This window comes from Poecilia mexicana, unplaced genomic scaffold, assembly GCF_051168715.1.
Source record: "Poecilia mexicana isolate PSO_F unplaced genomic scaffold, ASM5116871v1 scaffold_18, whole genome shotgun sequence".
Taxonomy (NCBI): Eukaryota; Metazoa; Chordata; class Actinopteri; order Cyprinodontiformes; family Poeciliidae; genus Poecilia; species Poecilia mexicana.
This window is the reverse complement of record NW_028263387.1, coordinates 9,414,239-9,438,313: the sequence shown is the minus strand read 5'-3', so window position 1 is coordinate 9,438,313 and position 24,075 is coordinate 9,414,239. Positions and strand designations below refer to the sequence as shown.

Below are 24,075 nucleotides of genomic sequence, written 5' to 3'. Positions count from 1 at the left end.
TCTTCAACCCAACTGGTCTCAGATCTACAGAGGAGAGAAAGTCACTCTGAGATGTGAGATCCAGGGAGGAACTCAGTGGACGTATGAATGGAGACCAACCAATAGAAACTCTCCATCATCCAATGAATACAAGATCAACTCAGCTACTGAGTCCCACAGTGGAGAATACAGCTGTAGAGGAAAAAGAGAAGGGTTTTCCTGGACACCATGGAGTAATGTTGTTAACATAACTGTGTGTAAGTTGATTCTTTACAAATAACATGGAAGTGATTATTTACATTTCATTTGTTTCACTTGAACAAATATTTCTTATAACAATTTTAAAACGGTCTTCTTTGCCACTTAAAAATATTTTTAATTAAAATTTGAAACAAAGTAATAAAACAGCAACTTTCACTGTAACTGACAAACAGAAAATTTAATCCACTTTTGTCTAAAAATGGATTCAATTTACTTCAATGTACGTGTAAACGTTTTATAGTGTATTGATAGTTATTTGTTTTATGCTCTATCAGATATTAGGTATCACTGTAATATTTGATAGAGCATATAAGAGCTCTAAACCAACATTGAATTTATTTTTATTTTTATTAATTGATTCAGATGTTAGGTTATCATTGTTCATGAGTTTTATTCATATGAAAGCAGCCAGAGACCAAAGAAAATCTCTGAAGAGCTTCAGAAAATCCAGGGAAACCTTGATCAAAATAAAAAAAGTTGAACAGCTTATATCAATAAGTGTAACTAGGGAGCAGATATTAAACTCAAAATGTAAGAATACAACATGAAACTAGACTTTGTTTAAAATAAAAATAAAAAAACAAGTAAAATACAGTATCTAAAAGAATTTTTCAACCAGAAGGAACCACAACTGTTATGTTTTTGTACTTTGATATAAATATATGATGGAGAATATTACCCATTAAAAAGAATGAAAATGAAAAGATGAGATATGATCAGGTCAAATGTTTGACCCAGTTTCTAATCTCTCTCCAGCACCCAAACCTCAGCCTGTCCTCTCTGTGTCTCCATCATGGCTGAATCCTGGAGCCTCAGTGACTCTGAGCTGTGAGGTTAAACATCAGGATGCAGGATGGAGGTTCTACTGGTATAAAGCTGTTCCTGATCCATCCACGTGGAACAAGTTACCATTCTACAGCTTTGAGCTGCTGGCTAACAACCCAAACAGAGCTGAACAGAACTCCTACACCATTAATGGACCGACTCTCACAGCAGGATTTGTGTGCAGAGCAGGAAGAGGAGAACCAGTGATTTACACTGATTACAGTAAACCAAAGTTTGTCTGGTCTGCAGGTCAGTTTATTTCTTTCTTTCACGTCAATAAAAGTAGCTTGAGGTTTTTAAGCTGATCCAATACGTCTTCTTTTCAAAAATAAAATGTTGGAAATTAACTTGTGTTTACTTATGGCAAGATATTAGAAATAAAAATGTATAGTGATGGATCATTCATATTATTGGATAATAAGCATGAGTCAACCTTGATTATTTTCATTAGTAACTTGAAAGAAATATGTGGTAAAAGTATGCAGATTTTTTTTTACAAATCCACACAATAAATGTTAAATAAGTCAGTAGGCAGATTGAAGATAAAATCAACCAATCGCTGAATTAAAACATTGATCAGGAAAAGCTGTTAAACATTCACCATTAAAATCTGATGTGAGCTTGTAAAAAAAAGAGAGAGAGAATTAATTCCTCGTTGGTAGTTTACTTCATTTGAGAAGAACTGAAATACTTGGAAAGTTTTAATTCCTCTGTCGCTACCAGCCCCCAAAATGGCGCCAGCAGCACTTCTGCTGACAACATACAACAGCTAAGCATACAACAGCCAATATAGGCATATTGCATATCCATGTAACGGGCAAAAATATCTAAATGATAGCAACAATATTTTCTACCTCCTCAACACCCAGCTTCATAAATAAAGCATAACTAAAGGCTAATTAGACGCTAACGACTCACACCTGGTAAACACCAGCAAGGACAGCGCAACTCGGTTCTGCCCACACAAACTACCAGTCAGATCAAACCCAAGCTCTGCTCTTTCCAACAACTGAAAAGAAGATAAAAAAGACAAAAAACCTAGCTAATTTCACGTAGCTAAAAACATAAATGTAGTCCTACCTTTGCTGTGTCTTCGTCATAATCTATGTTAGAGTAAATATTTCCACTCAGGTCTTGTAACGCATTGTCCTTGTGTCACACTGATGTAATTCCTCGCCATTTTAAACTTCTCTGTCTCCATGGATACCGCCTATAAACTCAAAGGACTTCCTTCACGTTAGCACGCAGTTGGAGCTTTCCTTCGTTTACGTAAATATTTTCGCTAGTTGTGATAGGTGAATGATGTTGCCATGGTATTTTGTAATCACCCAAATCAACCAATGGGCTGCAGAAAATTTAACCTGTTAGTTTGGTTTTCCGACTCAGTGCTCAATGCTTTTATAACCAGAGCGCCCATGACAGTACTTTTTAGTAGCACTTCACTCTAATATTGCTTCAAAAACCATTGTTATTAATTGCAAATAATATTTATAGGAAGATATAAGTTGGGGAAAAATAAATAAATTAAAAAAGATAGAGAAATTTGTTACTGCACAAATGGTGCCAAAATGTCCAAAAATGGCACATTTGGAATAATTGCCTGAAATTTTAACAAATAATACCTTTCCAAAATTGTTTTGGAATTAAATTTGGTACAGTAAGTGGTCAGAACCTGTACTGCAGACTGCTAGAGCTTCTGGGTTACACAATATATTCCATTAGAATTTATGATTTTTGTTTTTAATTTTTTGACTGTGTGCCATATGTATTTGCTCTTACTCAGTAATACAAATGTTGATTTCTAGAGTATACCTTTATTCTGTTACCTGAATCAATCAAATACACCATGTAGTTCCTGGGATATATGGAATTCATTTTGGGGGTGTCATTTTTGAGAACTCTAAAAAATCTACAAAAAGAAGAAGAAATGAAAGTCTCATCAACTTGTTGAAATGTTGCTGTAATCTTTATTGCTATAGAAACAAAGCAAATGTTCCTATAGTAATAAATGTTTCATTTGTAATGAAACATTTCAAAGATGTTTCTGTTCTCAGATGAAATCCTGTCTTGTTTCCAGATCCTCGTCCAGCAGCTTCTCTCTCAGTGAATCCTGACAGAGTTCAACACTTCAAATCTCAGCCTGTGTCTCTGAACTGTGAGGGAAACTCTGCTGAGTGGAGAGTGAAGAGGATTACGGAAAAAGGAGATCTGTCATACTGCTCCATCTGGGGGAAAATGACTGGATCTACATGCACCATTAAACCGTTCTATGATAACAGTGGAGTGTTCTGGTGTGAGTCAAAATCTGGAGAGTTTAGTAATGCTGTCAACATCACTGTACACGGTAAGATATGATTTATATTCTTCTTTCTTTAAACATCATAAATATATATAATATTGTAAATATCATAGCATAGAGTTTATGGAAGTTTTTTGACATTTTCTGCTGTGTTGTACATATTGAGGTTAAATCACACAATAATTCATTGTGTAGATTTGTTTTGTGCCATTTTTCTTCAATCATGGTATCAGGTTGTTTTTTTATTGTTTTTTTTTTTTTGGTCACTATTTAAAAACCATTCAGATTAAAATTTAAAACTGATCATCAATGATGTAAATTGTTTCCAATGGATTGCTCTGCTGCTCATACAATACTAAAATCAACTCATCACATTATGTCATTTTAACCCTTGTGCATGCAAGGACTGAGGCAAATGTAGAGGACTGAGGCAAATGTAGAGGACCGAGGCAAATGTAGAGGACCGAGGCAAATGTAGAGGACTGAGGCAAATGTAGAGGACTGAGGCAAATGTAGAGGACCGAGGCAAATGTAGAGGACCGAGGCAAATGTAGAGGACCGAGGCAAATGTAGAGGACTGAGGCAAATGTAGAGGACTGAGGCAAATGTAGAGGACCGAGGCAAATGTAGAGGACCGAGGCAAATGTAGAGGACCGAGGCAAATGTAGAGGACTGAGGCAAATGTAGAGGACTGAGGCAAATGTAGAGGACTGAGGCAAATGTAGAGGACTGAGGCAAATGTAGAGGACTGAGGCAAATGTAGAGGACTGAGGCAAATGATACAAGTTTTACGTCTGTGGGGTCGGTCGGACCCCATTTGTAAACACAATGGTTAAAGAGTGTAATACTTTTTACAATGGTTACAAGTAACAGTAATAACCACTTAGTGTTTGACAATACTTTATTAGTGTGTGGTTCTGACCAATGGAAGCAGACATAAATATTCCATCCTCTGGCAGTGTTTATTCTCAACCAAAAATAGTTAAAAAAAAAAAAAAAAAAGATTTAAGACAATTTTTGTCAGTTGTATTAAATTGGATAAGCAGGTGAGCTATTGGGAAATCAAACTTTTTTCATCTGCGCCTTCTATCCATCCATCCATTTTCTGTGCACCCTTGTCCCTAGTGGGGTGGGGAGGCTGGATGTCGATCTGTAGCGAATGTTTCAAAGGTTAAATCTAGCTTCTCTCCTAAAGACTTTGAAAAACTTTTCCATGTCTTCATCACTACTGTTCCAACTCATTATATAAAAATATGGACCAATCTTCTTTACAGCGTCGCTTAACTGGAACCCGGAAACTAGAGCACATAACACCAGTATTGGCTTCTCTGCATTGGCTGCCAGTTTCTTATTGGATTGATTTTAAAATTATTTTATTGGTTTTTAAAGCGCAACATGGCCTAGCCCCCAGCTTATCTTCAAGGCCTTCTTCATAACCATTCTGTCTCTAGAACATTTCGGTCAATAATTTCTAGAACCAGACTGAAAAGCAAAGAAGACCGGGCTGTTGCTGTCACTGCTCCTAATCTGTGGAACAACTTGCCTTTTAATGTAGATCTATCCATAGTGCGGAAAATTTTAAATCACTTCTTAAAACTCATTTTTTGTTTATTAGCTTTTCCTTAAGGCCTGGCATTGTAATTTATTTGCCCTGACTGGTTTAATTTGTGTTTTATTCCTATGTGTTTTACGCATATTTCTGTTTTATGAATACTGTACAGCACTGTGCAGTTAGTGCTTTATAAATAAAATTGATGTTGACATTGACAAAAACAAGATAAGCGTCTCTCAACAGAACAGAGTGCAATGTTCAAGTAGCATACACTTTCATGATTTTCATGATAATTTGATTTTAATCTACAACCTAATTAATAATTATTACAAGTGGGAAATTTCACATTTATGCCCGTCTTTTATCTTTGGAGAGGAGCTCAGGTCGTCATCACCCTGTTAGCTCACTCTTCAGATTCTCTCTCATATTCAAATTAAGTCTGGCCATAAAACATTTCTTCCAATAAATTAATTTTAAAACTATACTACCAGTTTATTTTATCTGATCACACAGACCTTGCTGTCTACAAAAAATGACATTACACTTGAAATTATTGACACAGCTTAAAGAAGTTCTTGAACTGAATTTTCTCTGATTGTTTTACAGATGATAATTATGATGAACCTCTCCTGGTGAGCCCTGTTCATCCTGTGACTGAAGGAGATCCTGTTACTCTGAGATGCAGAGAAAAAGATCAGCTTCTCTCCAATGTGTTTTTCTATCATAATGATAAACTCCTCCATAATGACAGCAGAGGGGAGCTGAATATCTCTGCAGTGTCAAAGTCAGATGAAGGTTTCTACAAATGTCAACGTTCAGGAAAAGATTCACCAAGAAGCTGGATGTCTGTTAGAGGTGAGGAGGAAAATATTTGGTTCATTTTATTCATTAAAACTATTGAAATGTTAGAGAGAAACAAGATGAACACTGAGGATGTTTGTCAGTGTTTTAGCATAAAGTCACTTTTTCTTCAAACAGGAAATGTCACACAATCTATTTCTTCCTTGTTAATGTTTCTTGTTTTCAGTAAACCAGTTACTGAAAACCAGCTCCAGCTCTTTATTTGCTGTGTTATTGATCATTGGAACATCGGTTGGAATGGTTCTCATTTTCCTCCTGCTGTTGTTCTTTTGCTGCAGACGGAACAACGGTGAGACATTTTTTTCTTTTCATATTTGATTTGATTGTTCATTTAAAAAAAATATTTATTGTAGATGTACTCTGATGTTATAGCACAAAATCCAGGCTTAAGATAAATAATGCAAAAGCATTTTTCTTTCTCATTTTTATTATGCTTCGTTAAATTTGTCTTTCTTTTTCTTCCTATCAGAAATTACTGGCAGTTCTTCTGCTATATGTGTAATATGTTAGAAGTCAGAATGTCTCCTCTATGCAACGTAATAAAAATAAAACTTTAATTTAAATGAGATCTAAACAAGTGACTGAAAAAACGAAAAGAAAGTCAAATTTTATTTTCTAATGTAATTATTTCACATTTAAATTTTATAAAGCTTTTGACTCTTTTCTTTTCTGTCGGTTCATCGTTCGTCTCTATGACTCAGTGAATTCAGTCAATATTCCTACAACTGCAGGAAATGGAAGGACTTAAAATGTTATTGCTGTGCTGTTTAATTATAGAGAATCACTAACTAATCGAAAACCTGATATGTTTCAGTAGCAGATGGACCCAGTGATGCTACATACTCCCAGATTGAACTGAGAAACTTCTTGAAAAACTGTGAGTTCTTTGTAGTGAAATATGTCCTCATGTCTTTACGCTGCAGCTGATTTCAGGTCAGATTATCATCTGTCCTGACCAACTGCATACTAACACTGGACAACAGCAGCAACTGATAAATCAGACATCACTGTATCTTTACTCTGTTTTCTGTTTCAGACTTTACTCCAACGTATGCTAACATAAACTAACAGAAAAAGGATAAAGGTAAAGATATAGTCTCCTTCTATCACTCTTTTTGCTAATATGTCTTATGTTTGACACACAGTGTATGTAAGAATTAATAATCAACCTCTTCATTTACAGGAATGCAAAGTCCTGCAGCAACAGATGCAGATGCAGTTTATTCTGAAATCAGAACAGGAGCAGCTTTGGGTAACAACTACAACATGTAGCTTCACATTATTAGTTTATTATGGGATTTATTACATGAGGTAATCTGACAACAACTTTCTTAAATCATTTATTTTCTTACATATTTCATGTGTTTTTAAAAGTCTATACAGAACTGTGTCAGACAACCGTTTTCTGAAAAATACTTTTAGTAATGCTGGAAAAAAAAAAAGAACAAACTCCAGAAATATAGTCGAGTGTACAGGGGCTATGATGAAGTTTGAATACATTAAATATTTTTGTATATTTTTAATGGTTTATTTTACAAATACATACTATGTTTTACAGTTTTACAATATCTCCCATAGTATGTTTTTACAATATAATTAATATATTTTTGTTTTAGTGATTTAATTTGTTTTTATGTTGCATTTCTAAAATATTCAGTTACTGTATGTCAGCATACAATGTCCTGAATGCAATGCCATCCATATACTTGATTGCTTTTGCAAAGCTTTTTGTTTCGACTGGGTCAGTCCAGTTGTCGGCTTGTAGCTCCCACACCATGCTGTAGTCTAGACAATGCAGGCAAATAATCCACAGCTTTTTATCTAATAATTAAAAGCTGCCAGAAATGCTGAATTTTTTCCACAATGTACAGAGTTTTGCTCACTGAATGTGTTCATTTCTGACTGGTCTACATTATTTTATGCCTCTTTTTACATCAATTTCTTACATGTTGGATTCATGTTGATGTGTGTTTAAAGACATAATGTTGAATAAAAAAAAAACCAAACAAAATATTTAATGTCTTCTAGTTAATCAGAAATGTCATAGAGGTCGCGACCCACCACGGTGAAGACTTTTTCCTACACTGTCACCTCTAATAGAGCATAATCATGAAAGTGAAGGAGCCTGACATGAATGCAATAATTTTATCTATTTATTTATTAGAAAATTTAAAAGTTTTGTTTTATTTTTCGTCTTTTAACAGTGACATACTGCTTTTTGATGGACTATCACAGAAAATCCCAATGAGATACACCTTTTACTAATAACAATCTTTATTAGGATTCTGGTGGTTTTTATTTTTTCAAGAGTGTGTCATTCTTGTCTAAGAGGATCTTTGAGACCGCTGTAGGAATCATTGTTTATAAAAATTATTGCTCTTGGGGCCACCTGGTGGTCGCTGTTATATGAGCTGCTAAGTGAACAAAATATGTATTTGCGCAAGTGTACCAATGAAACAATATGCTTTTAAGAAATTTTGTGTATATTTTAAAATATATGCTCAAAGTAGAATGTTTTTAAATTCACTTAACGCTTACTTGAATAGTAAACTACTAAATATAGTGAAATTTTGGTATGTTTTAATTTACATCTAAACTAGGCTAATAAAGTACGCCTTTTTAGGTGCCTTAATAAAATTGTACTATTTTTTGTTAAAATGGCAAATGGTCTCGGTCTCGTCTCGGACTCGACCGCATTTGGTCTCGGTCTTGTCTCGGTCTCGGGCGCTTAGGACTCGGCATTTTATTTCAAGACCAGTCGAGACCGCAAATGTGAAAATATCACTAAACTTACAGCATACTGTCCAGTTTATTTGTTAACATCTTTGTTTTCGGTGGATGCAAAGCGCACCGATTAAAATCCAAGCAACTACGTGTTTCTGTTACTCCCCCCTTCCCCTCCCCTCTCCACCTTTCACTAGCGCGCTGCGCTCCAGACATGCGCAGTGTTTTTCTCTCAGCGGCAGAAGATGTCGGTCTAATCGTCAGTAATAGAATAGCGCTGCATAAATCATAAGAAATCCGATGACCACAGCTAACTCAGCAGCACTTCGCTTTCACAGACGGTGGAGACAACGTCTAACTTTTTTCGTCACTTAGAAAAGTAGCTCAAAGAAAGGTAAGCTCCGTTCACATGATGCTAGCAAAGCTAGTTGTACAGAGACACATAATAATTTGTGATGAAAAAAAAGTCACTCTCTGCACTGAATTATTGTGCGGAGGTGTTGACTGACTTGTCACATATATGGGACAACGCTGTGTCCAAAAGTCTGCAATATAGTGATGTGACATTCAGAAACAGTCCAATTCTTCTGCACCGCTCTTTACTTATTAGATGGGACTGGAGTGTCACTGAGAGCCATTGTTCTATCAGATTACCATATACTGTCAGAATAGCATACATGCAGTGAGTACCATGCCTGCGTGTGCGCATTAAGAAGTCCGACCGTCAGAGGAGTTGTCAGTTCACCATACGCAACAAGTTATGATGAAAATAAGTCATTAAATTGTTTTCAATGATAACTATATAGATATACATGCATTGTTGTGGTTTCAAAGTGTATTTAAAGCAGGGTCTGGCTGCAGCTGGAGTCAGCTACAACACATGCCCATGTAAAACTCATTAACCTACTTAACTGGTTATAACTATTTAATTATGTACGTTGATATTTTTTTTATTAACAAATAACTAAAACACAAGAATGAAAGAGCATGCACATTGCTCTTTGATTGTTTTCATTCAAAGTGGAAACTGTAATGTGTGCCATGGTGTCAGACTGCCTGGCTTTATGTAGCGGGAGAGAGGGTGAGAACAGTCACTATGTGCGTCTTGTGCTTGGTTACTTCTTGCTTGTTGCTCCTTGGTCAGTGTTCATAGTTGAACTTTATTTACCATCCAGGCATTGCCTCAATTGCTATGTTTAATGGTGCAGACAGTTGTGGTTTCTGACATGAGCAATATGGGCAAACGCGCAGGTCGTTATCTTTTTAGGAATGGCACGAGAACACCACGGACTGTAGCACAGAGATGGAATATTTAATATTGGTAAAATGTATTAAGTATTTAATATCAAGGTGTTTTTATGGGAATATGGATATTTCAGATCAATTTGAGAAGCAATTTTGAACATATTTTATTATTGTGTCATGTAGCACGGGCCGCTGGTCTTGGTCTTGACTCGGTCTTGACTTCCCTCGGTCTTGGTCTTGTCTTGGTCTCGGGTTAGGTGGTCTTGACCCCAACACTGGCTCCTGTGGAAGATAAGTTAGCAAAACCACGGCACAACAAAGGACGTGTCTTTCAGGTACGGAGAAAAGAAAGAATAGAAAAAGCCCAAATAAAGGTACGTTTTCATATCTCTAGGTAATGTAATGTTTATCAAAAAGAATTGTGGAGCTGCTAATAGAAAATTAGCTTGATAACCCTCCAGGTTTTTCATTTGTGTATTGGTAACTGATGAGGAAGTACAACTTGATTTAAAAAGTTATCACTGAGACATATGAACTCCCACTAGGCCACATGTTTCTGGGTTTTGACTGTTTTTATTAGAGTTGACAACTTTTCATGACATTTGGCGATGTTTTATTGTCTGTTTTTAGTTTTTTTTTTCACTTTTATATCACAAGTGAGCCTGTTTTTTTATTATCTAGAGTCGAACACACTTGTCTGCTGTGGACAGACTAAAGGTAAGTTTAAGTTAACTCTTTATTTTATTGATTTCATTTTTGTTGGACCGCAAGCGTCCACCAACCATGGCAGAAACACCAGGACTATGGACCAATGAGAATCAATCAACATGATGTACAGTTTGCTCTAATAAACCGTAGCACTTCTCATGGTGACTCAATCACTCTATGATCAAAAAAATAAGAGCGGTCGAGTCTCACATTCATTATTTACATGATAATATTGCAGAAACAATGTTATTTTTGCCTGTCTGTCAAAACCTGAAACTACTGAATCAAAAATATAGAAATAATGTTTTTCAAACAAACATTTTTTAGCTGCTTTTTAGACGTTTTTAAATTTAGAACTACTTCTCATCCTTCACAGTTTTTCTGATCTGTTATCTGCCTCCACCCACCTAAGATCTTATTTTAATTCTGTCACTTGTTTTCAGACATAAAGAGGAATGGTAAAAAATAACCGACCACTTGGTTGTGACGCACTCGAAACTAAATGCTGTTTTCACACAAAACAACTTTATTTATTTAAACACTACTTTTGAATTTGTTATTGTTGCATTTAATTTTTCATCATTTTCACTTGAATATCTACAAAAACATCAAACATTTGAAAACATGAATTTCCTTTCAAATGTTTTCTTGTTAGTTTATGCACAACGTCACACTGAGCTTGTTGCAGACCTGACTTCTCACCAGTTAACAGGAAAAGGCCCTGCAGTTTGTAGCAGAAACAAAGTTCACTGTGATGTCAGTGTTGGTAAATTAAGATATTATGATTTCAGTCTAACATAGACTCTGCTTCCTGCTCTTCTCTTTATCTACAGACGCTGCGTTTGCATTGTGTCACTTCACTGAAGAAACGTTTGACTGAAGCAGAAAAGCTGCCTGGAAGCCAAGATGGAGAAAACCTTGGATCCTTTGCTGGGCTTATTGTGTAAGTAAATCACTTTCTGTGTTTCAATGGCGTAAATCAAGGAAAATAATATTTTATTTTCATAGGAAGTACAAAAATGAGCTCACTCACTAACTCACATTTCAATGTTCTATTTTAAATTGCAAGTCGAATAAATTTGGCTGAATTTGATGTAAATCTGGGAATATTTTGTTGTCAGTGTCAAGTTTCTGACGTGCAGTTTAAACTCATCAGACAGAAAAAAATATCTATATGAATGAATAATATGGATTTAAATAAAAATAATAAATTTGTTAAGTTAGTGCTAAATGTGAGTGAGTGTGTGACAAAATTCTGCTGTTTAATTTTATGTTATTTAATGTTTATAATGTTAACAAGGTTTCGACCTTTATTTCAGTGCTGACCTCACTCTTCTGCTGTGGACAAGCTCAGGGTAACGCACTTTTAATATTTATTTTAAAGATTTATTCTCTCAACAACAGCCTCGGCACAGGCGGGGATGTGGAGGGGGAGGGGAGTGAGTGCAAGTGCCTCTTTTTGAGTGCTTTTTTTTTTTTTTACATATGTTTTAACTGTGCATCAGGAGACCTGCTTGTGCCCCCTCACAATAGCATTAAGCTAAAAATAACAATTTAGTAAAATAAATGAGTCTGGCTGCCCTTGGTCTAATAATAAAGCTGAACAGATTCTCAGTGCCTCTGCCTCCATTGGGCCCAAAATAAGGAGGAGGGGAGCAGAACAGCAGCTTGTAAGTCAGATTAAAGGGCAAGAATATATTTTTTTCAAACACTTGTTTGTGACTAAAAATGTAGGTCTGATGTTGAAGTTAGACAAACAGTTTCTATTTATTTTTGTAATTCTCCTGTAACAGCAGGAAATAAACCCTCCTCGCCCGTGAAGAGGGCAAGGAGGGTTTATTGCTATATCTTAGTTTTACAATTCTAGATCTCAGAGGTGCTAACTTAAAAAAAGTATGTAGAGTTAATTCCTCTGAGCTTTTCTGATCTTTAAAGCAGTCTGCAGCCAAGTTGCTATGGATGTTAAACAGTCAAATATTATTAGGTTTTATTTAGTAAAATAGCAGCGAATGTTCTTCTTTCATAACATAATTTCACAACTAAATGTTGGTTCTGTTCTAGATGCTGTGCTGACTACTGAGCCCAGCTGGTCAACCTTGTATTCTGGAGAGTTTGTTACCTTTAGATGTGACATGAATGAAGGAGAAAACTCTGACTGGGAATACAAGCTGAACAAGAATAATGAATCATATCTGTCCATCAAGAAAGATAAAAACAACACATTCACATTTCTTCTTCATAGTGGTGAGTATCAGTGCTGTGGTCGCAAGAGGAGCTCAGATGAAACAAAGTGCAGTAATACTGTTACGGTTTCAGGTAAGCATAAAATATTTTAAATCACATTTTAACTCGAACCAACAGAGGATAACTTTGACAAAATATATCCATATTTTTACTCTACTTTATTTCACATATTATATATATATATATATGTGTGTGTGTGTGTGTGTGTGTCCAAAAGCAAATCTATTAAATCTTTTTATTTTTTTTCTCTGATTTTATGTTAGTGCTCACATTTGATAAACGTGAGTTTGGTTGTCGAGTCCCAAAACCAACAAGGTTTTTGTGACTCGACAACCAAACTGGCCTCATATCTTCAGTGGTGAGACGATCACTCTGACATGTGAGGTCCAGGGAGGAGAAACCACTGAGTGGACGTATGAATGGAAGAGAGATCGGTCAATAATACACAGGACAAATAGTAAAGACTGGACTTTCATTGTCTCTGAGTCCAGCAGTGGAGACTACATGTGTCAGTGTAGAAGAAGAGATGACTCCAACACAGTGGAGTGAAACCTTCAGACTGTCTGTATCAGGTGATTTGTGATTTGGTCTTAGAGTTGGTCTGCAGCAAACTGAACTGAACCACTGCGTTCTGCTGCTCTACCAGCAGGGGGCGTCCAGGAGCACTTAAACTTTTGCTGAAAACAGAAAGATGGGACTTTCTTATAGTATAGTCTAAAATTTAGATAAAGATGTTATAAGTGACAAAATGAAAACTTCATTGACGAATCACAATTAAAAGAAATAGAATACAGATTTACTACAATATCCCTCTAGAATATTCCAGTTAAATTTATGCATCTAATATAGATTCAGATAATAAGGATTCCAGACATAATATCTGTAAATTTAGGTTTTTTTGATCTTAAAATAGAACATGCTTTAATAGGATTATGTGGCCGATTTAGTCCATCTAAATAAGCCGTCAGTTGCAATAAAGAGAGTAAGAATGTCCACAGACTGAGACTGATAAGCTGTGTGTGTCTGCTCTTCATCCACACACACACTATCTACTTTATGAAACTTCTTGTGAACATATAACTCTGTGTTTTCCTCCATCCCTATTTGCTGTTTGCATGCTCGTACACACACACACACACACACACGCATACACACACACACACACGCATACTCACACACACACACACACACTGCACAGACGCTCAAAGTTAAGGTCAAAGGAAGTGACACACTAGGCTCTGTTTAGGGCGTAGCTGATAGAGGCCCACAAAAGGAATCAGAAGCTGTTGCTAGGGGCCATTTTGCTGTTTTAGCCTATAAGGTTGGCATAACAATGGACCAGCACTGCATTTAGTCTCAATAAATGGAATTAATGAATTACCAAATTAAAAACATATTTCCTCTGATCATTTGAACATTTCTCTATTTTATCAAAATGTTCATGTAATTTTCGATATAACCCAGTATTTATGATCTATTTTGTTGCACAAGAGTTTGAAACCAATCCTTAACTTATTTCTCATCTGACTTCATTGTCATCTTGTTTTAGAGCCGCTCATTACTGATCTGCAGCCATTGATGCTTGAACTTTTTTCCTGATTGGATCATTGTTTCATATTGGTATAGGTGAAGCATATTTTAGTTATGTTATTAAGCACATGTTTAACCGAGGCATGTTTGTATGGTTTGTGTTTAACAAGCTGTGTGTTGTTGTGAAATTACATTTACAGGTTGGTTTGTTTGTAATTCTGCTAGTTTGATCTGTTGATGAAATAATCTGGTTGAACCCGAGTTTGAATTATAGGGCAGGTTTGGAATTTCACCTGCAACAACCAAAGTTTCCACAGTTTCTCATTTATAGCAAACATGATAGACAATCTGGTCCATTCTTTATGTTTCCACTTAGTTTCTCCAAATTAAATGCTGTTAAATGGAATGTTGATTAAATATTATTACGTTAATATAATAGCAAATGTCTTCCAGAAGTGATTTATTTTCTGATGATTTACTTATTTTTCTCCATTTTAAACTCAACAGCTGATAAACCCACAGCCACACTGACAGCAACAGAAACAGTCATACCAGCAGGGGGCAGTGTTACACTGACCTGCTCTGTGAACGAATCTACTGGCTGGAAGTTTGACTGGTTCAGAAATGGACAACAATATCCTGCAGATGGATCCTCCAGAAACACAGAACCAGATGGAACCATCAGAGTCTCAGAGGGAGGAGAGTACAGCTGCAGAGGAGGAAGAGGAGGAAGAGGAGACCCAGTTTTTTACTCAGGAACCAGGAACAAGGTCACAATTTGGAGAACTGGTGAGTTCGGCTGTCAGGTCATTATTTGCATCACAACAGATAATCTTTAAGTCCTGAATTTGTTTGTCTCAGGAAATGTTTACTGTAATCAACAAATACAAATACAAATCTTAAAAAAGCTCTTGGATGGTTTGAGAGAAACATTGATCAAATTCACTCACTAAAGTTACAGAAAAGTTTTCTTTATTTTCAGAAAGTAATTTTACTCTCTTTAAGTGTGAAATGGTTGTTCTGGTAATTTGCTAACTATATAATTTTCCTATAGATCCCAATAAACCCAGTTTGGTTCTTCAACCCAACTGGTCTCAGATCTACAGAGGAGAGAAAGTCACTCTGAGATGTGAGATCCAGGGAGGAACTCAGTGGACGTATGAATGGAGACCAACCAATAGAAACTCTCCATCATCCAGTGAATACAGGATCAACTACGCTATTGATGCTGACAGTGGAGAATACAGCTGTAGAGGAATCAGAGACTACAAGTTAACAGAGTGGAGTAACTCTGTCAGACTGACTGTGATATGTGAGTCAGACTGACCTCAACTCAACCTGAAAATGCTTTCAGGTTGAGTTTATTTTCCTTTTTGCAGTAACTAAATTAAACAAAACAAAATATTTTTTTTATGCAAAACTGGATTAAATTTGCAACCATGTACATGTATACTTTTAATAGTGTATTGATAGTTGATATTGATGCCCTTCAGAAAGTCCAGAGAAACCTTGATTAAAGTAAAAAATTCTTAACAGCTTATATCGACCAGTGCAACTACAAAGTTGAAATGAAACTTAAAATTTAAGAATACAATGTGAAGTTAGATTAAGTTTAAAATAATAATATAAAAAAAACAAGTAAAATAGTGTACCTAAAAGAAAAATTTCAACCAGGGGGAATCTTATTTTTTTGTACATTGATTTAAATACATGAGATAGAATAATAATCCTTACAAATATTTAAAATGAAAAGATGAGAGATGATCAGGACAAATGTTCTGACCCAGTTTCTAATCTCTCTCCAGCGTCTCCCCCTCAGCCTGTCCTCTCTGTGTCTCCATCATGGCTGAATCCTGGAGCCTCAGTGACTCTGAGCTGTGAGGGTTTGGAGCATCAACCAGCAGGATGGAGGTTCTTCTGGTATAAAGCTGTTCCTGATCCATCCAGTAGCTCCTACACCTCTGAGCTGCTTCCTGGCAGCACCAATGGTTCTGAGCAGAACTCCTTCATCACTAATGGATCGACTCTCACAGCAGGATTTGTGTGCAGAGCAGGAAGAGGAGAACCAGAGTTTTACACTCATTACAGTGAACCAAAGTTTATCTGGTCTGCAGGTCAGTTTGTTTCTCTCTTTGCTCTCAATTAAAATAGCTTGAGGTTTTTATCCTGATCCAGTATGTCTTTTATTTAAAAAAATGTTAAGATGTTGGAAATTAACATGACATTAGAAATAAAAACATAAACTAATGGATCATTCACTTATGAAGATTTTTGACAAAATCCACACAATAAATGTTAAAGTCAGATGGTTGAAGGTAAAATCAGCCAGTTGTTTTACAGCTGAATTAAAACATTGACCAGGAAAAGCTGTTAAACATTCACAGTTAAAATCCAATGTAAGCTTGTAAAAAATGAAATAATTATTTATGCTTTGGTAGCTTATTTCATTTGAAGTAAAGTAATAATAATAATTAATAATAAAACAAGCAAAATACTGTATCTTAAAGAAATGTTTAAACCAGAGGGAGTTTGTTATTGTTTTGTACTTTCATTTAAATACATCAAAGTACAAAATATTTGTAAATATTTTGTACAAAATATTTGTAAATACTTTGTACTTTGATGAAATATTGGGAACGTTTTAAAGCAGAAATAAAAGTTGACTGTAATTTCTATTACTATAGAAACAAACTATTTGTAATGAATCATTTTAAAGATGTTTCTGTTCTCAGATGAAATCCTGTCTTGTTTCCAGATCCTCGTCCAGCAGCTTCTCTCTCAGTGAATCCTGACAGAGTTCAACACTTCAGATCTGAATCTGTGTCTCTGAGCTGTGAGGGAAACTCTGCTGAGTGGAGAGTGAAGAGGTTTACAGAAAGAGGAGATCTCTCAGACTGCTCCTATGGGGGGAGAATGAATGGATCTACATGCACCATTGAACCATTCTATTTTATTAATGAAGTGTTCTGGTGTGAGTCAAAATCTGGAGAGTTTAGCAATGCTGTCAACATCAGCGTACAGAGTAAGATGTGGTTTATTACTTGTTTTTCTTTCTTTAAACATTGAAAATATATGAAATATTGTAAATAAATATCATAGCATAGACTGAGGTTAAATCAAAATAATCTATTGTGTAGGATTTTTGTGTAATTTTTCTTCCATTATTGTATCAGATTGTTTATTTTTTTATTTGTTTTGTTTTGCTCACTATTTAAAATCCATTCAGATTAAAATGTAAAACTGGTCACCCATTATTTAAATTGTACAGCAAACTCAAATAATCAGATTATGTAATTTTAAAGACTGTGTCGCTTTTTAGCCTGAAGACATCATTCCAGGAAACATTTGTTTTTATGATTATGTTGTTTTTTTTCCTCTATTGTCCTAATTGTTTTTCAAAAATTATCTTTAAACGGTGATTTATTTAGGTTTTATCCATATTAAGTTGTTTCATGAAGAAGCATAGATCTGACTGAGGTTTACCTTTCAAGATGAGGAGAACAAAGACTAGAGGATATGAGGAGATAAAGTGGAAGAAGATCACACTGATAAACTACTTTATCAGAAGTCAGAAGAAGATGGACGACCTTTTCTAGTAAAAAATAAAGACAACTGTTAGAAGAATTTATCACTTTATTTTATCTTATCACAGACCTTGCTGTCTACAAAAATGACATTACACTTTAAATTATTGACACAGCTTAAATAAATGTTCCTGAACTGAATTTTCTCTGATTGTTTTACAGATTATTATTATGATGGTATTATCCTGCTGAGTCCTGTTCATCCTGTGACTGAAGGAGATCCTGTTACTCTGAGATGCAGAGATAAAGATCAACTTCTCTCCAATGTGTTTTTCTATCACAATGATAAACTCCTCCAGAATGACAGCAGAGGGGAGCTGAATATCTCTGCAGTGTCAAAGTCAGATGAAGGTTTCTACAAATGTCAACATTCAGGAAAAGATTCACCAAGGAGCTGGATGTCTGTTAGAGGTGAGGAGGAGGAAAAGATTTGGTTCATTTTATTCATTATAACAGTTTAAATGTTAGAGAAAAGCAAGATGAGCACTGAGGATGTTTGTGTTGCTCATGTTTGTAAGTATTTAGTATAAAGTCAGTTTTTTCTTCAAACAGAAAATGTCACACAATCTGCATATCAAAATATTTCTTCCTTGTTGATGTTTCTTGTTTTCAGTATCCAGTCCTGCCAGCTTTTTATTTCTTAAGCTGTTGATCATCGGACCAGCTGTTAGAATCGTTCTCATTTTCCTCCTGCTCTTGTTCTTGAGCTGCAGACGGAACAACGGTGAGACATTTTTTCTGTTCATATTAGATCTGATTGTTCATTTTAAAAAAATCTTTATTGTAGATGAACTATGACATTATAGCATAAAATCCAGGCTTAAGATAAATAATGCAAACACTTGTCTTTCTCTTATTTATTGTGCATCATTACATTTGTTTTTCTTTTTATTCCTATGAGAAATTATTAGCAGTTTTTCTGCATATGTATATGTCATATTTTAGACAGATGTCAGAACGTCTTCTCTATGCAACATAAAAATAAAACCTCCATTTACAAGTGACCTAAAAAATAAGATGAAAAGAAAAAGTAAAAAAAAAACATTCTAATATATTTATTTTACATATTTAAATTTTAAAAAAGCTTTTGACTGTTTTCTTTTCTGTTGGTTCATCTCTATGACTCTGAATATTTCTACAACTACAGGAAATGGAAGGATTTAAAATGTTATTTCTGTGCTGTTTAATTATAGAGAATCACTAACTAATCTATAAACCTGATATGTTTCAGTAGCAGATGGACCCAGTGATGCTACATACTCCCAGACTGAACTGAGAAACTTCGGGAAAAACTGTGAGTTCTTTGTAGTGAAATATGTCTTCATGTCTTCACGCTGCAGCTGATTTCAGGTCAGATTATCATCTGTCCTGACCAACTGCATCCTAACACTGGACAACAGCAGAAACTGATAAATCAGACATCACTGTATCTTTACTCTGTTTTCTGTTTCAGACTCAACTCCAACGTATGCTAACATCAATTATCAGAAAAAGGATAAAGGTAAAGATATAGTCTCCTTCTATCACTCTTTTTGCTAATATGTCTTATGTTTGACACACAGTGTATATAAGAATTAATAATCAACCTCTTCATTTACAGGAAAGCAAAGTCCTGCAGCAACAGATGCAGATGCAGTTTATTCTGAAATCACAACAGGAGCAGCTTTGGGTAACAACTACAACATGTAGCTTCACATTTTACTGGTTTATTATGGGATTTAAGTTAATCTCATAAGAACATTCTTAAATCCTTTATTTTCTTACATATTTCTTTATATTTTGTGTTGAACATTTTTGAAAAGTCTGTAACTGTTAGAAAACAAACATTTTACAAAAAATCATGTTAGCAATGCTGAAAAAAATGTTTTTCAGAAATTATTAGTCATGTGTACAGGAGCTATGATGAAGTTTGAATACATTAAATATTTTTGTATATTTTTTATGGTTTATTTTACAAATGCATACTATGTTTTACAGTTTTATAATATCTCCCACTCTTAGTATTTTTTAAACCATTTTATAATTCATATATTTTTGTTTTAGTTATTTTTATTTGTTTTCATGTTGCATTTACAAAATATTCTGATTACAGATTGACTTTGTTTATTCAGAACAAAGTCAATGCAGGCAAATAATCCACAACTTTTTATCTAATAATTAAAAGCTGCCAGAAATGCTGAACTTTTGCCACAATGTACAGATTTCTGCTCGTTAAATGTGTTCATTTATGACTGATTTTCATTATTTTATGCCTCTTTTTTAATAATTTCCTTAAATGTTGGATTCATGTTAATGTGTATTTAAAGACATAATGTTGAATAAAAAAATACAAAAAAATTTAATGTCTAGTAGTTATTCAAAAATCTCATACATAGGGGTCGCAACCCCCCACTGTGAAGACTTTATTTCTACACTGTCATCTCCAATAGAGCATAATTATCATAGTGAAGGAGCCTGACATTAATGCAACAATTTTGTTTGTGAGAAAATTTGAAAGTTATGTTTTATTTTCCACCTTCTAACAGTCTGTTGCTTTCTGATGGACTATCATAGAAAATCCCAATGAGATTCACCTTTTTCTAGTTGTTGTCTTTTTTAGAATTCTGAGGTGTTTGTGTGTTTTTTCAAGAGTGTGTCATCCTTGTCTAAGAGGATCTTTGTTTGAGACCACTGGGTCACCTCCCTGTGTTTTTGTAGTTTATGTAAAATTGAAAGGATATAAGCAAGCCTCATTTTGTTTTAGTATAAAGCTGTCTTTCACATGTACTATTTATTTTGTATTAGATCAGTGAAATGTAATAAAAACAAATCATACATCATTTGTCATTTGTAATCCAAAGGAGGGCCCAGAAGAAAATCTTTTAACCACTGACTTAAGACAAGGTCACTTTAGGTTAAATATATCCATGTAGTGTTGGGTTTTTGGCAAACAGACAGTAAAATCTAATTATGAAGCCCTAGGCGAAAATTCAACCTGTAAGACTCTTCCGCCATCACCTATCACCACGCCTTCACCCCAGCCAATCAGGACGCACCACCTCTCTACCTCGATCCAATCAACTGGCAAGAGCTCCTTGAAAAAGGCGAAGCCACACCCGCTTCAGCTGTGTTTCAACTCACCTCCTCCCCGTTTCCACCACCAGCCTCCCAGACGCCTCCAGGTCCCATCAAGACTCCTCTCTCCAAGCTCCGCTCCACCACCAGTGAATGGGCCCGGGGGGAAGACCTACCTGAGCTTCATTCGAGCTGATCATTCAATCTCGCTGCGATTCTCAGCACGCACGTCTTCCGCGCCCAATTCTCGGTCCAATAAAATTGTCTAACTGCTGTTTCTCTCTGTGTGTGAGTCTCTACAGATTGAAATATCTTATTAACAAAATCATACAATTTCATTGTAAAGTCGATTTTTATAATATATATTAGATCATGTAGAAATCATTATTTCTAAAGAATAAAAAATTAATTGCTCTTGGGGGCCCCCTGGTGGCCGCTGTAGGTCATGCTTCAGTGGTAATATGAGCTGCTATATAATGATTTGTGAGCATCCAAAACTCCGGTGGAAGATAAGTTAGCAAAACAATGGCGATAAAAATGACGTGTCCTTCAGGGATAGAGAAAAGAAAGAAGAAAAGAAAAACGCCAAATAAGGGTACGTTTTCATGTCTCTTGGTGATGTTTATCAAAAAGATTTGTGGAGTTGCTAATAGAAAATTAGCTTCATCGCCTCGCACTTCTTTCATTTGCATATTTGTCAGACATGAGGAAGTAAAACTTCATTAAGAACATGTCACTGAGACATATGAATTCACACTTGGCCGCCACATGTTTCTGGGTTATGACTAAATTTTTATCACAAGTGACCCTTTTTTCTTTTTTTTTTTTTTTTTACAATTTTTTGTCGAAAACACATATCTGCTGCTAAATTAAGTCATTGATTTAACTTTTGTTGGGCCTTAAATGTTGCTGGGGAAAAATGTCCACTAACCATGACAGAAACGTCAAGACTATGGACCAATGAGAATCAATCAACATGATTTACAGGATTCTCACACTATTCATTATTTGAAACACGATTCTGTTCAACGGTTCATAAACGATTTGGCCCTGCGTTGATACTCTGATAAGCCTTTGCTCATATGGACCAGGAAATGAAGAGTAACATGCCAGAGTTCGGCTTCATCTACATGATTTACATGAGATTACAGAAAAAATTTTATATTTGCCTCTGCCTCAAAACCTGAAACTACTGAATCAAAAATATAGAAATAATGCTTTTCAAACTTACATTTTTCAGCTGCTTTTTAGACCTTTTTAAATTTAGAACTACTTCTCATCCTTCACAGTTTTTCTGATCTATTATCTGCCTCCACCCACCTAAGATCTTATTTTAATTCTGTCACTTGTTTTCAGACATAAAGAGGAACGTTGTGACGCACTCGAAACTAAATGATGTTTTCGCACAAAAAGGCTCCTACTTTATCTAAATACTACTTTTGAATCTGTTATTGATGCATTTAATTTTTCATTATTTTCACTTGAATATCTACAAAAACAACAAACATTTGAAAACATGAATTTCCTTTTAAATGTTTTCTTGTTAGTTTATGCACAACATCACACTGAGCTTGTTGCAGACTTGACTTATTTTAGCCTGACTTCTCACCAGTTAACAGGAAAAGGCCCTGCAGTTTGTAGCAGAAACAAAGTTCACAGTGATGTCAGTGTTAGTAAATTAAGATATTATAATTTCAGTCTAACATAGACTCGGTTTCCTGCTCTTCTCTTTATCTACAGAAGCTGCGTTTGCAACGTGTCACTTCACTGAAGAAACGTTTGACTGAAGCAGAAAAGCTGCCTGGAAGCCAAGATGGAGAAAACCTTGGATCCTTTGCTGGGCTTATTGTGTAAGTAAATCACTTTCTGTGTTTCAATGGTGGAAAATCAAGGAAAATAATATTTTATTTTCACAGGAAGTACAAAAATGAGCTCACTCACTAACTCACATTTCAATGTTCTATTTTAAATTGCAAGTCGAATAAATTTGGCTGAATTTGATGTAAATCTGGGAATATTTTGTTGTCAGAGTGTCAAGTTTCTGACGTGCAGTTTAAACTCATCAGACAGAAAAAAATATCTATATGAATGAATAATATGGATTTAAATAATGAATTTGCAACAAAATCAATGTTAAATGTGAGCGTGTGACAAAACTTTACTGATAATTTTATGTTATTAAATATTTATAATGTTAACAAGGTTTCAACCTTTTTTTCAGTGCTGACCTCACTCTTCAGCTGTGCACAAGCTCAGGGTAACGTCACTTTTAATCTCTGTTTTTAGGATTTATTCTCTCAACAACAGCCTCAAATTTATTCCTGTATTTCACATCATGCTTTGTTTTTGTCTTTTTTTCTTTTTTTGTTTTTTTTATCAATTAGCTTAAGAAAATAAATGAACTAAATGTTGGTTCTGTTGTAGATGCTGTGCTGACTACTGAGCCCAACTGGTCGACGTTTTATTCTGGAGAGTTTGTTACCTTTAGATGTGACATGAATGAAGGAGAAAACTCTGACTGGGAATACAAGCTGAACAATAATAATGAATCATATCTGTCCATCAAGAAAGATAAAAACAGCATGTTAGCACTTAATCATAGTGGTGAATATCAGTGCTGTGGTCACAGGAGGAGCTCAGCTCAAACAAAGTGCAGTAATACTGTTACTGTTTCAGGTAAGCATAAAATGTTTTAAATCACATTTTAACCATAACCAATGGAGGATAACCCTGAAAAAAATAGTGTATCTATATTTTTACTTTACTTTATTTCAAATATATTATTTATGTGTTTCTTTTATTCACAGAGATTAACATATCATCTCACCAGTGTTACTGCCTGTGTGATTTTTTTTATCCAAAATGAAGTCAGCTACAAATCACAACAAAACCAAAAGACAATTTTTTTAATTTGTGAACAAAAAAAAAACATATATTTTTATTGGCTCATTAACTTAATGATGCCAAATAAAATTTTTCGAGATTTCACTATATTTTATGAGTAAATACATATATCCAGTCATATTATGCTGTGCAAGTATATTTACTTTCTGGCAGAAACATGACAACATGATTTCAAGTCTTTTGTTGTAAGATGGGCCTGTTTTGTTTCCATCAACAGCAGACAGACCCACGGCCACACTGACTGCAGGTCCAACAACCATACCAGTAGGGGGCAGTGTGACACTGAGCTGCTCAGTGGAGCCCTC

The 24,075-nt window shown here is 35.1% G+C and overlaps 1 protein-coding gene across 1 annotated transcript; it reads left to right on the top strand.

Annotated features, from left to right (window-relative positions):
• The first annotated feature begins 620 nt into the window (after nucleotides 1-620).
• Nucleotides 621-20,188, top strand: LOC106909233 (Fc receptor-like protein 5). Its single transcript, XM_088015432.1, has 10 exons — nucleotides 621-1,314; nucleotides 3,143-3,409; nucleotides 5,523-5,771; nucleotides 16,034-16,342; nucleotides 16,984-17,250; nucleotides 17,975-18,223; nucleotides 18,426-18,536; nucleotides 19,047-19,106; nucleotides 19,266-19,313; nucleotides 19,413-20,188. Exons 1-10 carry the CDS (start codon nucleotides 966-968, stop codon nucleotides 19,499-19,501), a joined length of 1,998 nt encoding a protein of 665 aa, XP_087871558.1. The 5' UTR covers nucleotides 621-965; the 3' UTR covers nucleotides 19,502-20,188.
• Nucleotides 20,189-24,075: the final 3,887 nt, after the last annotated feature.

Coding starts and splice junctions, on each gene's coding strand:
- LOC106909233 (XM_088015432.1), top strand. CDS start 966: ATGTTTGACCCAGTTTCTAATCTCTCTCCAGCACCCAAACCTCAGCCT. Junction 3,410..5,522: donor TGTCAACATCACTGTACACG/GTAAGATATGAT, acceptor ATTGTTTTACAG/ATGATAATTATGATGAACCT. Junction 18,224..18,425: donor GAGCTGGATGTCTGTTAGAG/GTGAGGAGGAGG, acceptor TCTTGTTTTCAG/TATCCAGTCCTGCCAGCTTT.